This window comes from Lutra lutra, chromosome 14, assembly GCF_902655055.1.
Source record: "Lutra lutra chromosome 14, mLutLut1.2, whole genome shotgun sequence".
NCBI lineage: Eukaryota > Metazoa > Chordata > Mammalia > Carnivora > Mustelidae > Lutra > Lutra lutra.
In genome coordinates, this window is record NC_062291.1 from 46,893,607 (window position 1) to 46,910,074 (window position 16,468).

At 52.7% G+C, this 16,468-nt stretch overlaps 1 protein-coding gene across 5 annotated transcripts in view; it reads right to left on the reverse strand.

The window, feature by feature from the left end:
- Positions 1–479: 479 nt before the first annotated feature.
- LOC125084826 (anthrax toxin receptor-like) overlaps positions 480–16,468 on the reverse strand; it is a 36,471-nt gene continuing 20,482 nt past the window's right edge. For 3 of the 5 annotated variants that reach the window (XM_047702671.1, XM_047702672.1, XM_047702673.1), the window contains exons 6-18: positions 15,653–15,732; positions 15,508–15,576; positions 15,090–15,167; positions 14,932–14,992; positions 12,121–12,216; positions 10,880–10,949; positions 10,272–10,347; positions 8,534–8,681; positions 8,118–8,344; positions 6,833–6,871; positions 5,654–5,734; positions 4,677–4,754; positions 480–1,033 (exon numbers count right to left, since the gene is read on the reverse strand). In XM_047702671.1, coding sequence (XP_047558627.1) covers positions 821–1,033; positions 4,677–4,754; positions 5,654–5,734; positions 6,833–6,871; positions 8,118–8,344; positions 8,534–8,681; positions 10,272–10,347; positions 10,880–10,949; positions 12,121–12,216; positions 14,932–14,992; positions 15,090–15,167; positions 15,508–15,576; positions 15,653–15,732 — 1,316 coding nt within the window. In that variant the 3' untranslated portion in view covers positions 480–820. Of the gene's footprint in view, positions 1,034–4,676; positions 4,755–5,653; positions 5,776–6,832; positions 6,872–8,117; positions 8,410–8,529; positions 8,682–10,271; positions 10,348–10,879; positions 10,950–12,120; positions 12,217–14,931; positions 14,993–15,089; positions 15,168–15,507; positions 15,577–15,652; positions 15,733–16,468 lie in introns of those variants that run through there. The other 2 variants (XM_047702675.1, XM_047702674.1) reach the window with 2 other exon arrangements.

Here is a 16,468-nt window from a genome sequence, read left to right on the forward strand (position 1 = left end):
CTTTTATCTTAAATATTTGACTCTATCATCCCGCTTTTTTTCTGCAAGATTTCTGTTGAAAAATACACCTTCAGTCTTATGGGCAGAGTCCCTGTGTGTGATGACTCACATTTCTTTTGTTGGTTTCACAATTCTCTATTTCAGTTTGGCAAGATGTGTTGGGATGTGCCTATCTTGTTTAACCACTGGGGTGGGGGGTCCTTGGACCCAAATGAATTTGGATTTCCATTTCTCTCCACATTTGATAAGTTTTCAGCCATTTAGCTTTAAATATACTTTCTGTATCTTTCTCTTTCTCTTTTCATTCTGGGATTCTAAAACATTGTTTCTGTGGATGATGTCCCATAGTATTTCTTTACTCCTTTTAACTCCATTTTCTTTTTGTTTTTCCAGTGGGATGATTTCAAATGACCTGTCCTTAAATCACTGGGATATTAAGTAAATTATTCAAGAGATTAAAATAGTCAGTGAGTGGGGAAACAGGCTTTATTCATATTTCAAAGACATTTCAGGCTTTTTTCAAAAAGGAAAATTTGTACCAAACCCCATGCATCCAGGCCCTTCATGACAGATGAAGACCAACTTGCAGGGAGTGGGAGACATTCATGTCTGCATCCATAGACCAGGTGCTTTTTCCTGGCAGGAACACTACTGACACATCTCATACAATAGAGTGATGCTCACCAGGTAAATAAACTCTCTTGTTGATCACCAACAATTCTAACTCTTTTAACCATATATCAAGACTTTTTATATATGTCCAATTCAGTACACAAAGGGCTCTTAACAGTCTTGGGTTTTGGGGGCTTTACAGGCAAGACTATGGGGGTGGGAGTGACAAAGTAGTTCTGCAGAGTGCCTCAGCAGGGGGAGAGATCAATGGCAGCGTCATGGAGGGTGGCTGGGAGTATATGGTAGGGGGGTAGTGGCACTGTGCACAGCAGATGTTGAGGGGGAAGCATCCCTGGTTGGGTGGAAGGCAGGGCAACTGCCTGCAGAGGGGCTTCAGTGGGGTGAAGTTGAAACACTGACCCTGCAGAGAAGAGAAGAGAGAGAAGGTTACTGAGAAGGCATTGGAGATGGAACCAGAAAGCTTTGATGTTCTTGGCTCAAGGGAGTTCTGGTTCACGACCCATCAAGACCAACATGGTAGGACCTTGTTGATACCCTTCCTCTCCCTGGGTGCTGGCCTCCAGGCTGGACTGCCAATTCAAGACTCAGTTCATGTTTTAGAAGTCTTCCCTGCCTCCCCCAGGAGGCTCCAGTGTTCTGATTCCAGACTCCCTCTGTTCTGGTTTTGAACTTGTCTGCTTCCCCTGGACTGGGAACCTCAAAAATGAGAACAAAGCCTGACTGCCACAGCAGCACAGGCCTTGCCCCGGTTCTTTCAGTGATTGTGTGCTGGAGGGTTGATTTCTCACCACAGTTCTGAGGTCAGGCTCTGGGCCCCCAGGCCAAGGGCAACTGGGGGCACCCTCAGATGGGTGATGGGCTGTGGAGGCAGCAGCAAACCCAAACTCTTTGGCTTGGGAAGAGAACAATAGAGATGTTTGGGACAGAAGAGTCTGCCTGTGGTTCACTGGCATCCCCTCTAGACCCTAGCTCCGAATCAGCTGAGGAGTCCCAGCTGAAAGGCTCAGAAAGCCAGGGAGGGGGCCTGGGCATGCTGGCCATCTGACAGCATTTCTGGCCCCTCTAGCTCCAGGAGATACAGAGAGTGGATAAGAAAGGTCCTGCATCTTCCACAGGCAGCACACCTGAGAGGAGGGAGACCATGTCGGGTTTTCCCAGACCCCCAGCTTCCTTCCAGGGGGCAGTTCTTCTAGAACCATTAATTCAAATTCAAATTTGATTTACTTCAAATAAATTTGAAACAAATTTAATTCAAATAAACCTATTGACACAGCAAGGCAGCCACACCTTTAGGAACATTAACTGGGTAAAGCCCCTGGGTGTGGCCCTCATTTGAGTGGTCCTTGCACACTCCCACACACCACAGACACTTGAACCTCCAGGTCCCCATGTCCTTTTGCTCATTATGTGCTACATGAAGTGCAAAGTGTCAGATAGGAGGGTCCCTACTCTCAAAGGAGCTTCTAGGTCATTGGCTTGCAGTGGTCACTTGAATAATGGCCCTGAAAGATATCAAGGTCCTAGGAACTTGTGGCTGTTTGGGTTACACTGGAAGAGGATCTTTGTGATGTGATTAAGTCAAGGAGCTTGAGGTGAGGAGATTTTCCTGGGTTATCTGAATGGGCTGACAGGTGAGCCCAGGTTCCTGAAAGAGGGAGACCTACCCACAGAAGAGGAGAAGGTGATGGGAAGGGTGAAGCAGAGGGAGATTCAAGGTGCTACTCTGTTAGCATATGGGTGGAGGAAGGGGCCAGGAGCCAGAGAATCCTGCGAATGCAGTTCCGGAAGTAGAAAAGGCAGGAAATGGATAATGGATTGTTTCTTGCCAGACCCTCCAGAAAGAGCACAGTCTCGGAGAGAACTGGATTTCTGCTCAGGAAACCTGTTTCACACTTCCAGCCTCCAGAGCTGAGAGGACTCCACAACTGAAAACTTGTTGTTTTCAGCTGCTGAGTTTGTGACACTGTGTTAGAGCAGCCACAGGAGAGTAGCACCTTATAACACCAGAGGACCGACAGTAAAAACACAGTCATTCACTATACTGAAGGAAAGAGCAGACTGAACCCACAGAACACAGCCGCGTTCGGGGTTCAGGATTTGTGCTGAGTCATCAGATCCAGCTCCCAGCAGTGTGGTGCCTGTTCTGGGAAGGGCTCAAGTCACGATGAGGGTCTCATCCACAGACGATGTGTGCAGACTCAGGAGGCAGGAGAGGGAGTAGCTTTCCCAGCCCAGCTGTCTATTACCAAAGAGACCCTGGGCAGGCTTTGACCCTCAGAGTCATATGGGAGGGGACAGATGAGTGGGGAGGGAGCCCCCTCCCACAGGGCTTAGTTAATGGGCTCCCAGGTCTGCTCAGGATGAGAGGATTGACTTCAGACAGCCCTGGGTGCTGAACTTGCTCTCCGTCGGACTTTGCTGCTTTCCTGACCTCTCAGACAGTGTTTGGCCATTGGCACACACACAGGGTCCCTCCTGGCTCCAGAGGGGGCTGGGCCAGTGCCAGAGCTGGCATGGCAGGGGTCTGGCAGAGCCGTGGGCAGCTGGCAGTGCCCCACAATGCATGAGTCTGAATTCTGCCACCCTTCATCTGGAGTCTTAGGAATGTGACCCTTCTGGAAGGTCGTTCAGCACCCTGCCCTCACCTGGATGGGTAGGATGGCCCTTTCTGGTATCCCTTCCTTGTTCTCCATCTGGTCTCAGGCCTCCCTCCATGTCTTGCTCCATCCCTCCGCCCTGAGTGGGCACCACTGGGTGGATTCAGGGCACAGGGTTGGTGTGGTGCTCATGTGACCATCGTGGGGCTGCGGTTCTGGGAAGAGGCTCCAGGAGAATCAGATGGAGAAGGGAATTCTGTGTGAGCATGGCTGGGACTGAGAGCCCTGTTCAGACCCAGAGCCCGGAGCCCAGCCCCAGAGGAGCCCTGGCACCTCTGACACCAGACGGTGGCCCTGCTGGGGGTCAGCATGCATCGGGGGTGTCTCCTCAGCAGTGTCCCAAGCCCCTCAGGCCTGCCCAGGACTCCGAAATGCCCACCTGGTACCAAGGGAGAGCCGTGCTTGCCTGATCCAAAGAAGTGACTTATGTGGTCCTCACTAGGGCTTCTGGGGACTTCAACGTCCTCCAGGCCCCTGGGCCAGTCTGAGCAAAGGGTCTGAGACCTGGGAGCCAGGTGAGCAAGGAGCATGCTTTTCGTGGGCCCTCGGTCTGAGCCTTGTAGGTATTTGTGGGGTAACCATCATGGGATCAGGATCCTGACCTGACAGGGGGAAGGGCAGGGAGAGGGGTGGAGCCAGGGTCTGGGGTTCAAGTCCAGCGCTGCCACTCCCAGGCTTTGTGACCTGGGGTAAGTCACTAGACCTCTCTGTGCCTTAGCACCCCCTTTGGAAAGAAGGGCATATTAGTAGTACTTGCACATGGGGTTGCTGGCAGGAGTACATAGTGAAAATATGCAGCGTTCTTAGACTGGCAGCTGGCCCACAGGAGGAACTTAGAACAACAAGTTGTCACTAATATTCAGTTCCATGGAGGACACCTGTGACAAGCTGGCTTCTCCCTGTTGTCACAGGCAATGACAGAAGGAGGGACTCTACTACCTGGTAAAAGCAGTCAGTATTGGCCAACAACATGGGGGTGTCACCATGCCCTCCACCAGTCCTAGCATAAGAGTGAGCCATGCAGGAGAGTCTCAGTGGATGGGGGCAGCCAGCAGACCTCCAGGGGGGAGCACGGTGGGGAGGGATGATGGTGAGGGGCCAGGAGAACTCTGTGGCTGGCCTCCCTTTACAGCTTCTCTGACTTAGGTTCGGAGGCGCTGGGTCATAAGAACTTTCCTGTTATTCTGGAGAGGATGTGCACGAAAATGCAGGTGCCAGACCCAAATCGGCCTGTGAGGCTCATGAACACCACCTTTCCACGTCTTAGCATCCTCCCTGGCCGGTGCCTGGACACAGTCTCTGGCCCACAGTCCCTGAGTGCAACGGTCAAGGGCAAAGAGCAAAGGCCTGCTGGCCCATGGGGAGCATCCCTGTGCCCCTGCTTACCTGCTCACCAGGCTGACACCACATCAATGGCAGCTGGTTGCAGCTTTGAACAAAGTCACACAGGGTATCCAGTTTGTCCTGAGAAGCAGATGTGGCCATGAGGAAGCTGTAGGCATGGCGGTCACCTCCAGAGGGTACAGTTCTCTCTGGCTTGAGATGGTCCCAGAGGGCTCTATCTCCAGGAACACACTGAGGGACCCCTGAAACGTCTACCTGGGGCAGGGGCCTGGTGACCTTGTTTGTTTGGGGTCTCTGGAATCTGAAACATATTTTCCTCACACTGGACTGCCTCAGGCCTCCCCATCCCTGTCCTCAAAGACCCCTGCAGGGTTGGGGGCTCCCTCACTGGGTGGGGGCCTAGCACATCCTGGGGTGAGAACATTTCCTGCAGGCCTTCTCCTCCACAAGGCCCTGGTCCCTCCATGTCACTGGGTCCCCAGGACAATGGAGTTAGCTCAGTCCCTCACCCTGCTGAGCAGACGCATGAAAGGCTCGCAGGAGCCACTGGTATTTCTGGATACTTTTAATAGTGAACAAACCTTGCTCAGAATTCTCCTGTAAAAAATTTTGTTTCTGACCCATGGGAGCCTGCTTATGCGTGCGCTTGTGTTTCGTCATCCCCCTGCTGGCTGGTGAACCCCAAGCCATTGCTGGAGATGCTGAGCAGCTCTGAGCGAGCCGGGGACTGGCAGGCTATAGCCAGCTACCAGCTTCTGCAAACCTGGGCCCATGCCAAGGGGGAGACGCTAGTGCTGGGCCCCTCAAGGTAGTGGAGGCAGGGTCCATCCCTTCTGTTCTCTCCTGGGCCTGGGGATCAGGATGCAGTCTGCTTTTTCTCTAGTGCCAAGGGGTCAGTGTCCATTTCCATAAACTTCATCTCCCCGAAGCCACGGTTCCCGTGGGCCATGAACGGACTGCTCCCTTTTCTTCCTCAGCCTACCTGGCAGTCACAGCACCCTCCCTAATGCGCTTCTTACCTCTATGCGACTCATGTCTTCCTGGTAGGGACAACAAGGGATGATCACTGGAGTGCATCTCTGCATACACGTGTCTGACTCCTACGAAGAGAAAGCACAGCTTGCTTCTTTGTCGGCAGCTCCTGGACAGAGGCACATGACATGTGGCCCCTCAGTGGCCCACTCAGGAAAAGGGCACTGCTAGGAGGTTTAGAGGAGCTTAAGGAGCACCGTGCTCTGTGACAGTCTCTCCAGGGGAAAAACAAGCAAACTCAATACACTTGCAAATATGGCACTTTCCCAGGAGACCACCAAACTCTACCCCAGGTCTCCTGGGGCTACCCTTGGGGGAGAAACCCAGTCTTGGGGTTGTGCAGTGTACTGGAGGGCTGTCCAGGTGGGAGCATTGGCAGGGGACAGGGCCGCACTCACCCGACCCTGGCAGATCCTTTCTCAGCACATGGCACTGCACCCAGTCCCAGTACAGACACAGGCAGTGAGGCCTGCTTCCTTCCAGCCGTCAGGCTCTGGTACCCTCTTCAGGACACTGTGTACCCATATAACTCTTTCTTCCAGAACCAGGTTTCGGCTCCCACCCTGGGATATCCAAGCCTGCTCCCTGACCCTGGCTCTCTGTGCTCACCTGGACTGGGTCTGCCTCCCAGCTCGATGCCAGGTAAGACACCTTCCAACCTTCACAGCCCCTCATGTCCCTAGTGTCCCACCCTAGCCAAGCTCCTGGCCCTGTCAGGGGACAGGGATGGAGATCAACGATATGCAGCACAACATACATCAGAGTTTGGGCAGAGGACCAATGTTTGAAATCTAAGGTTCCTACTCTCAAAGTTCACCCGACTCTCTCAAACAGTCCTTTGGAAATTGACCCAAAGTCCCTCTATTTTAATAGGGATCCTGGTGCTTGCTGAAACGGGCTCCCTCTAGTTGCTAATTTGGGGGCAAAGGCCCTGGAGCAGCAGAGCTGCATACATGGGAAGGGTGTTATGAGTCCCAAGCCCTTCTGAGGCCCTCCCCTGTCCCTCAGTTACTCTCTTCTTTCTGCCAACTTTCTTTGCCCAGGGAGCTGGGAGGTGCTGTGGCAGGGGGTGCAAATATCCCACAGGCAGCAGGAGCCCTTGTGTGTGAAGTTCAGTGTGGGCATCGAGGATACAGACCACATCAGGACCAAAAATCATGACTTACCCTTTCTATTATCTCCATTGGTGGTGGCTCCTTGTCAGTCTAGAATGTTAAAAAGAGACACGGACAGAGGCTGGAATGGCATGGAGAGAGCTGGGTCCACCATGCAGACAGGAGGGGACCTTATTCAGCAGCCGGAAAATGGAACATGGACTTTAGGGTGACATCTATGAGCCCACTGCCCATGATCTCTGGCTAACCAGCTGCACCACCCTGAGCCTCAGGCTCCTCAGGCTTCAAGGGGGATCAGAGCTCCCTCCACGATGCATGGGGAGACAATCAGAGTAGGCTTCCTGGTCCTTGGCAGAGGCACCCCAGCTGGTAGTTTTGTCAGCAGCCCTTCTATCACATGAAGATGGGAAAACTTCCCCCTCTTCCCTTCTCCCCTTCCCGTACCTACCAATTCCTAGCAACCCTCTCTGATTCCCCCTACGGCTGGCAGTGCCCACCTCCTCTTTCTGTCCTCACACTTCCCCTTCTGCCACAACGGGACCTGCTTGTGTCCTGCAGGTTTGTTCTGTCCTTTCCCACCATCTGCCATCCCCTCTTCCTTCATCAGCTCTGGCTGGGGCCCCCTCAAACCCAGCGGCCAGTGTGTCTGCCCTCCTCCCTCCCCCCAGGGCCAGTATTTGTCCTTTGCTAAGGCTCTGCTTGCCACACCCTATGAAGGTGACAATTTACCCTCCACCCCCAGGTACCCATCCAGACCAGACACAGGACTGTGAGCTCCTGAGGGCAAGGCTGGTGTCTGGTCCATTCCTGGACCTCTATGGCCAGCAAGGGGCCCAGCATGCCCTGGCCCTTAGCAAGGAGGAAGGTAGGCCAGACCCACTGCACGAGGGCAGAGATTCTTGTTGGTGTCTGAGGCTCAGCTGTCCCAGAGGTCCGGACCCCTGCCAGCCAGCGATTCTCCCTTGGGGCTCTCACTGCCTCCTGCAGGGCCCATGCTCTTCCCTCAGAGGCCTTGTGTGGTGCTCAGTCTGCCTGAGTCTCCAGAGGTCTCGCTGCTGTGAGGCCTCTCTGGCATCTGGACCCTAAGGTGGCTTCTCCCCAGAGGCCAGGGCAGCTCACAGGCCACCTCCAGAGACATGCGTGAGGCTGGCGGCCCTTAGACACATGGTGAGTCTCTGCCTGGGAGCAGAAGACAGGCTGTGCCTCTGGTTGTTCCTGTGAGGACCTGGTTGTTGATGGGCAGCTGCCACAGTCTGAATCTGGGGGTGGAATGGGCTTGGGTCCCTTGTGGTTTGGGTGAGCCTCTTCACAGGCTGTGTGGCCTGGGCTCACTCACGTTCGTGCAGCAGCAGATGCAGCAGATAACCACCGGGATGATGAGCAGGGTGGGGACGAGCACTGGATAGAGAGATTTGTCAAGGATTGGCTTTTCTGTGACAACCATGGGCCCTGTGGACTCTGGTGTGACTACTCCTTTCCCAATCATCTCCCATGTGACGGTGGACACTGTGATCGTCTGCGTGGCTGTCATGGGTGTTGTGGTTGTCCACCTGGTCGTTGTGGGTGTTGTGGTTGTCTGTGTGGTCGTCGTGGTTGAAATGGGCATCATGGGCATCCACGTGGTTGTCCTGGTGTTTGTGGTCGTCCACCTGGTCGTTGTGGGTGTTGTGGTTGTCTGTGTGGTCGTCGTGGTTGAAATGGGCATCATGGGCATCCACGTGGTCGTCCTGGTGTTTGTGGTCGTCCACCTGGTCGTCGTGGGTGTTGTGGTTGTCTGTGTGGTCGTCGTGGTTGAAATGGGCATCATGGGCATCCACGTGGTCGTCGTGGTGTTTGTGGTCATTGTAGATGTGATCATCGAGGGCATCGTGGTTCTTTCTGCAGACTTTAATGGGTCCTCCTGCAACATATAGACATGTCAGCGACAGAGGTAGGCAAGAGTGACCTCTTATGGGGAGCATACCCTAGTAACCACGCAGATCTCCCCATCCACCTGTTCCCATGGACCTCAGATTTCCCCACCCCAGGAAACACTGAAGGCTGGAGAACAAAGACAGCACCCAGAGAGCCACTGCGGAGCCCTGGGCCACAGAGTGCACCACTAGCCCTGTTCAGAGGCCCTGTCCCAGAGCCCCGACCAGGGAGCAGAATCCCCATGGTGGGACAAAGCCAATCTGCACCTCTCGGTGGACATGCTGCAAAGCCCTGTCCTAAACAAAGTGGTCTCCTTTCCCAGAGGCAGGGGAGGGAGAGGGCTGAGGGTCTATTCCAGGAGACAAGCAGCTGAAGAGGGAGGCAGAGTCTGGGCCCAGGGTGGTGTGGCTCCTCCTAAGGTCTTTCTGACATGTGTGTGCTGGGGGTGGGCTGTCAGCTGGTGGGACTCCGGACGGACACATAGGTGAGTCAGTTTGCTGATCCAGAAATGTATGTCCAGGCACAACCGAAGACAGAGTTGGAGGACTGTCAGCACTGCTGAAACCCTCCCAGGCTGGGACTGGACACTAGGGTGGTGGCAATTAGGCACCATTATCCCTCCTCCCAGGCAGCTGTCTTCTCCATCCTAACGCTCTCTGTTGCCCATGTCATGGTGCCCTATGCCAGGTGTCAAGGAGATATGGAGCTCTGAGGAGGAGGAACCTGGGAGCAGAACCTTCTTCCCCCATGTGCCTGTCCTTGAGCTGAGCCCCAGGCCCTTCCCACAGCCCTGGTGGCTTCCCCTCCCATTGCAGGAGAGTAGGGTTAGAGAGCGCTAGTAGAGAGGGACAGCTGAGGATCACGAGAAAGCAGTGGACGTAGAGGGGAGGCTGATGGTCTCTGCCAAATGACCGGGGAGGGGGGTTCCCAAGTGGCCTGGGGCTCAGGCCAGTGATGGGCATATGTGGGCTCAGCTGTACCAGCAGCTGCATCCATATGGTGGAAACACACCCGTCCCCACCTTCCAGATGCCCTGTGTCTGGTACCTGGATTTGGAGTGTCCCAGTGTCCCAGAGGTCCTGGACTCTGGCTCCTAGCCCACAGTCCCCCAGGCTCTCTCAGCTGCCTGGCTGGAATGCAGGATGGAAGCCTGAGCTCCCCCCAAAACAGCTGGGCCAGGGGAGGTGGCAAGGAGGGAGGCAGGTGTCAGAGGCTCAGCACCATTTCTAGAGTCTGCTCAGGGCTCTGACTGTCACCTTTCATGTGCCTCCAATGACAGTTGGTTCACAGAGAGCAGAGTTTCTACAAGGCCGGAACAGGTGGCTGCATTGCAGGAACTCCTGTGAACCTGCTCTCAGGGCACCTCAGAGGGCTGTATGGGGGAACGGCTTGCTGATGACGGGCTGAGGGCCCCAAGCTGGCTGTGAGACGCTGCCCTAGCTTCGTGTTTGCAGGAGCCACCTCTTGAGACTGCCTGGGACATTCTTGCCCTTTCTGCTTCCCTGGTGTCTGCTCCTTCTGTGCAGTGGTTCTGGACAGCCCAGGAGGGAGGCTGCCACCCTACATTAGCACTCACACAGTTGGTGCCGCGGAAAACCATGTTGCCTTGGAATGTGATTCCAGCATCCATGCTGTATCTCACGATGAGCTCCCTAAAGCATAGAAAAGCAGATGGTGATCACTAGTATGGCTAGTATACTTCTTGCACTTGAGTCAGCCATAGTCATTAGTTTTGTTTATTGCAGTGACTTTGACCATCAGGCACTGGGTCCATCAGTGAGCATATAGCATACTACAAGGTCAGTTTTGCAGTGATGACTGACCAAGCATGAGGAGTCTTACATCGGGTGTGATACCCTCATGGCCATGGGCTAAGTTTCCAGGGAGGGCTGCTTGGTGTCACCATCTTGACTATTTACAGAGTACGTTGACTTAGCTTTGAATGGCTGTCTGGAGCAAAGGTACCACCACAGAGTACATCATCTCCTGAATCCTACCTTCCTCAGCAGAGCCAGGGATGGGGGAATCCTTGAATACCTCTGGGGACCACCACCAAGAGTAGGTCCTGAGCATGCCTGGAGCCCTCCCTGAATTAGACATGTGCTGCCTGTAGCTTGGCATCCCACATTCTGTACATCTCATGGTGGAAAAATGTCCATCTGGCCCCTGACCTGGGGCACTTACTGATCTTCCTCCTCAAATACGAATCCAGGGCAAATTATACTGCGTGGCGTTACAGCATCTGCTCTTCTATCTAAAAGAAAATCACAAGAATAATGTTAATGCCATGTCCATTCATCCATCTCTTCCTTTCTGCTAGCCCCTGGCAAGCAGAGTTAACACTTTGAAAGACACCAGCTTCTCTTCTCTGTCTTCCTCTGAGCCCCTACTGTGCACCAGGTTCTCTAGAATGCTCTGGTTGGATGGAAAAGGCTGGCTGAGTCCCAGTTCCCAAGGGCTTTACATTTGAGGGACTGGAGGGAGACAGACATTGAAATAACTAACAAGGAACAAAATAAATGCAGACAGTGAAAAGTGCTGAGACAAGAAGCAAGGGGAGGACAGAGAGTGGAAAGGAAAAGACACAACTTAGGAATGGGGGGACCTGTCCTGTCCTTAAGAGATACCATTTCCTTTTACAGAAACAAAAATCTGTATTCTTCAGTGACTTCACTGATGTGATGGCTGGGATTTGCTTCAAAGTAGTCCATAGTGAAGGCGTCAATAAAACCAGATGGTCCAGCGTTGATAATTATTGAAAGTAGGTGAAGTTGTGTCAAGTTCATTCTACAATTTTTGTTACTTTTCTTTACTGTTGAAAATTTCCATCCCAAATAAAGTCTCTTTGAGGAGAGGATCCTAGAGCTGAAACCAGGTGAGGGGAAAGCCAGGGAAAGATCCAAGGAAAGAGTGTCTGGCTTCTGTGAACAGCATGTGCCAAGGGCCTGGGGCATAACTAGTTGAGCTTATTGTGGAGAGAAGTGAGTGAGGAGAGGTGGGCAGGGCACTGTGAGCCCTGGGAAGGGGTTTGCGTCTTATTCTAAGATGATGAATCTGACCAGGGGCTGGCCAGATCCGGGTACGTGTTGGACATTGAGGCAATAGTGGACTGTTGGAGTGAAAGCAAAGAGGAAGCAGAGTTGATTGGCAGGGTTTGGCCACAATGCCTGGGTGGATGGGGGTGCCATTTAGTAAGGTAGCAAAGCCTGAGGAAGGAAGAGGGCCTCTCCTTGTCTTTGTTTGTGTGTTTTTTTCTTTTTCCTAATGGCACCCTGGGAGTTGGCACTCAAGAGGCTTAGAACAGTTCTGTTCTCATAATGTCCACAGTGCATGGTCAGCAAGGACTTTGAAGACCTGGGTGGCTGAGGAGAAGGCAGCCTGAGGTGGGGAATTTGTCACTTTGAGGAACCAAGGGGATTACTTACTGGGGAGAGCCTCGCCATCCAAAGTATATTCGCAAACAAAGTTCTCTATGTTGCTTGGATCTGGGACATGTCTCTCAAATCCCACATCATAGGTATCTGCAAAGGCAAAATCCAATGGTCTGTATGAGACAGGGCTAAGAGCTACTTTCCCTCTGATCTGCTAGTTATAGCAGGTTCCCCCAAAACCCCATTCCCAGGAACTCCTTCTGAGGAAAGCAATTACCTGCTCCTTCTGCTCCAACACCCCCTACCCAATTCCAACCACCACAAGAAGAAAATGAATCCAAGGACAGACTAACATCAGCTTGTGGGAGCTGCATTTCCTACACAGGGGGCCACTGCATTGCAGCGGTTGGGTGGTATGAGGACCTGGATCCCCTGGAAGGGGAGACTGGTCCTTCTGGATGGAGAATTTTCTTTCTGGAGAAGAAGTTGTACAGTGGGCCTTCCAGGGCTCCAGAGAAAAGAGCTCCCAAGAAGGCGGGAGGGTAGCTCCCCAAGAAGGCCAGGAGGAAACCAGCAGTGAGGAAGGGCAATCCACTGACCATGAGACTGACAAGGGCACACGAGTAGAAGTGACCGCCCTGGGGAGGGTCGGGCTCTGGGAACACCCCCTGCTGCTTGGCACAGGCTCTTTGGGAGAAATCCGACTCTACTGACCAATGTTTATCCTGTGTGTCCTCTTCATGCTGCAGTCCTACTTGTGGGATTGACCCAGGGAATCCTGACCCATGCCCACAAAGAGTGAGCCTCACGTTGTTCACAGCCTGCTGCAGCCACATGTTAGGAACAACCAGAATATTGACCAGGGAGACTACTGAAAGAAATTTCCTCCATCTGTAGAATGGAGTATGTGCTGATGGTTGGGGAATGTTACATACTGCATGACCCCATTCATGTAAAAACATCCTCGGAAAGCATATTTAGATAGCTCTGTATAGACATGCGATGAACTGTCTGTGGTAGTTATCTCTGGAGGATGAGATGGAAAGGACCATGGTAGATGAATAGCAGCTGCCCATGCTGGTGGCAAAGGTGTCTCTGCCTTGCACCGTGGGTCTTGCCTTCCCCCTCTGGGGGCTCCTGCTCCACACAGCCCATCCTGCTCTCTGCACACAGTGAGTGTCCTCGCCACCCTGAAGGTCCTGCATGACCCCATTCATGTAAAAACATCCCTGAAAAGCATATTTAGATAGCTGTGTACAGACACATGATCAGCCATCTGGTGGAGTTATCTGTGGGAGAGAGATGGATGGGACACATGGGAACTTGATCATAGTGGGGTGGAGGGAGGGTCACTAAGTGGACTGGCTGCAGGCATGACCCTGCACTGTGTAGCTGGTCTTGCATTCCGTCTTCAGGCTCCTCCTGCCCAGCTGAACCTGCACATACTCCACACAAAGCTTCTACCTGCCACCCTTCAGGACCTGCCCACTGAATCTGAGCAGAAAGCCCTCCTCTGCCCTGGGTCCTACTATGTGTCCCCATAGATTGCCCTGTCTGTTCTTTGCAGACACTCACTCTGGGTCCCATCACATATGGGAAAAAGAGTGACAAGGTGCCAGCAACATCCGGCTTCAGTGGGCAAGAAAGCCTCAAATATACCCAGCAAACACAGAGGAAGGCTGAATCTCCAAACCACCGTGCCTAGTGCCTCAACCAAACACAGTGTTCCTAGTGCCTGAGTCCATTAAGGAGATGTTTTTTACAGAGCAAACTAGCCTATGCGAGGAAAATCAGAACATTAACAGCCTTCAGCTGGCAGGAGCAAGATTTGCTGAACAAGGGTTCAGCGTGGATTTTCTGGAAGCCACCGTAATGGTCTGTGTTTTCATGGGGGTTGGAGTCACACATGCATTTTGTACTTTTGTCAGAAATCATGAAATGGTACACTTTTGTCATATTTCAGAAAAATAACTCTTAGTAAATATTAGCCCCCTGTGTAAGATACGTAGATGAAAGGGTTTGGTGAAGTAGACTTATACCTGTAATTTACTTTAAAATGCAACAAAAATTAAGAATGGATTCATGGAGAGAGGGAGCAAGTGGACTAGATAGATAACATTATAATGAGATATGGTCAGATATTAAATATGAACTGCAAAATCCAGGTAGTGGAGATGGGGCTGTTCCTTGTACTGGTGTTTCCACTTTGCTGTAAGCTTGGAAATTTCTTTCAGAGTCTAGGAAAATATCAAAGAACTGAATGGCAAAAATAAACCATGACACAGCCAAGCCAAAGTCACGGCACATACAAAGTGACAAGTGACTAATGAGAGGGACAGACAAAGGGTTGTGGGAATCCAGAGGGGCCGGTGAATCAGGGAAGGGGCAAGGGGCAGACTCCTGGGAATGAGGCCTCAAAGTCCACCTTTCCAGGGTGGACTAGACCCTGGAAAGTGGACAGAGGGGCTTGCAGGAAGCCCAATGTCACCCCTCTCCCCAGCCTTAGAGCTGAGGGAAGACCTGGCTGGCCTTGATGGAGGCTAGGGACCTCACACTCCCAGGCCAGGCTCGGGTTTGGGAAGGGGCCTGCTCAGTGCCTTCAGGGCCCTGCGTAGGAGATGTCACCTGAGCCACAGCGAGTCTGTGCTCATCCCTGACAGCTTTTCTAGGTGCTGTGGCCCTGGGATTTATTCACATGCAAAGACCAGACACTCACATAAGTCACACTAACACCAAACACACACTCAGTCACAGTAACACTCAGATGAACACAGACTCCCACACATTTGAGCCCATGAGCACAGTCGCACATGTACACTTACATGCACACACTCCCCACACTATAACAGTGACCGCATCTCTTACCAAACAAACAGACAAAGTAAACGCCGACTGCATTCATTTTCATACAGGTATTGGCCACAAGCTGGAAAAGAGAAAGGAGTAGCAGGTCAGGGACAGTGGATTGTGGTAGCGTGGTGAGAAGCCTCCTTGTCCCCTTCTCACATTTAATGCACACTCACCGATTGATAAGCGAGATCCAATTTCTTGAGCCCCTTTGTTGCATACACCTGGGATTCTCTTCCTGTAATGTCTACTAGCTACAAGGAAGAAGAAGTGTCATGGACTCGCAGGGAGTAGTAACTATGAGGTGTTCACAAGCAGTTGAAGACACAGAAGTCCCCATTCCAGGAGACAGTCTTTTGCTTATAGACTCCGAGGGCCAGCAGCCCACCCTTCAGGAAGGGAAAGCCCTTACACGTGTACCTGGGCGTGTAGGTTTAACACAACAATTGTCATTCGTTTCTGCAGTGGCTGTCTGCTGTCCAGACACTAGGGGTGGGTTAGAGGTCCATCCTCATGTGACCCTGGGAAAGCCACCTATGAAAGCTCTCTCCATCTAGGCTCCCAGGTGGCACCTGCTTACCTGCTTGTAATTACCTGCTCTCTGTTATAATCGTTGTAAGTCATGAAGTAAAGTGAGCCCTTCATCCTCCAGGCCTCCTCAGCCTAAGACAAATAAGACTTTGAGTATAAGATACTTGAAACGTGCGGCAAAATGCTAATACCGACGGGCGGGACTCACTTGGGCCTTGATCATCGGTATTGATGACGGTTTCAGGGGCGCGGTGGTCACCGCTATAATCAGGCTGCTCTTACGCGGGTCTGCAGAGGGGCAGGGAGCGGCCTGGTCAGTAGAGGCCCCATGGTGACTCTCCACTGGCTGCTGGAGCGCAGTGCTGCTCCCCACACTTCCTCCTTTGGAGGAGAGGCCCCCGACCCGAGCACCCACCATCAGCGACGTCTGGAGGGCTAGCAGCCCAGCCCTGGAGGGAGAAGGGCCTTAGCCAGGACCTACATGATAGATGACAGCGCTGAGCCTCGCTCTGGCCCTCCCTACTGAACTGTCACTATGACCAGACGTACGACCCTTGCTCTGAAAGGTAACTCCAGCTACCTCACTGCACAAGCATCAGCCTTTCAGTTGAGCAAAGGGACGGACAGCCAGACTCGACTGTACCAGATGTCCCGCAGGGCAGTGGAGAGCCTGGCTCTGGCTCCGGGCAGTGCCCTCAGAAATTCCTGCTCTATCTGTACACCCAGGGGTCCAGAAGACAAGGTGGAGACTCTCAGGCTGTGGACCCCATGGCCAGCTCAGTGCCCTTCCCCACCAGGCCTACGCTTCCTTCCCGGCAAGGGCTGCGACCCTATAGTCTAGATGAAGATGGTTCTGGGCAGAGGACAGCCTTTTCCAGTGTTGGGGACACAGTCACAGGATGACATTAGCCAGAGGGAAGAAACTGAAGGGAAAGGAACCAGGGCCAGAAATGTGGTGGAGACAAAGTGTGGATAGCAAGGGGGAAATCCAGTGCTTTTTTCTGAAAATGGAATCTTGTCTGCT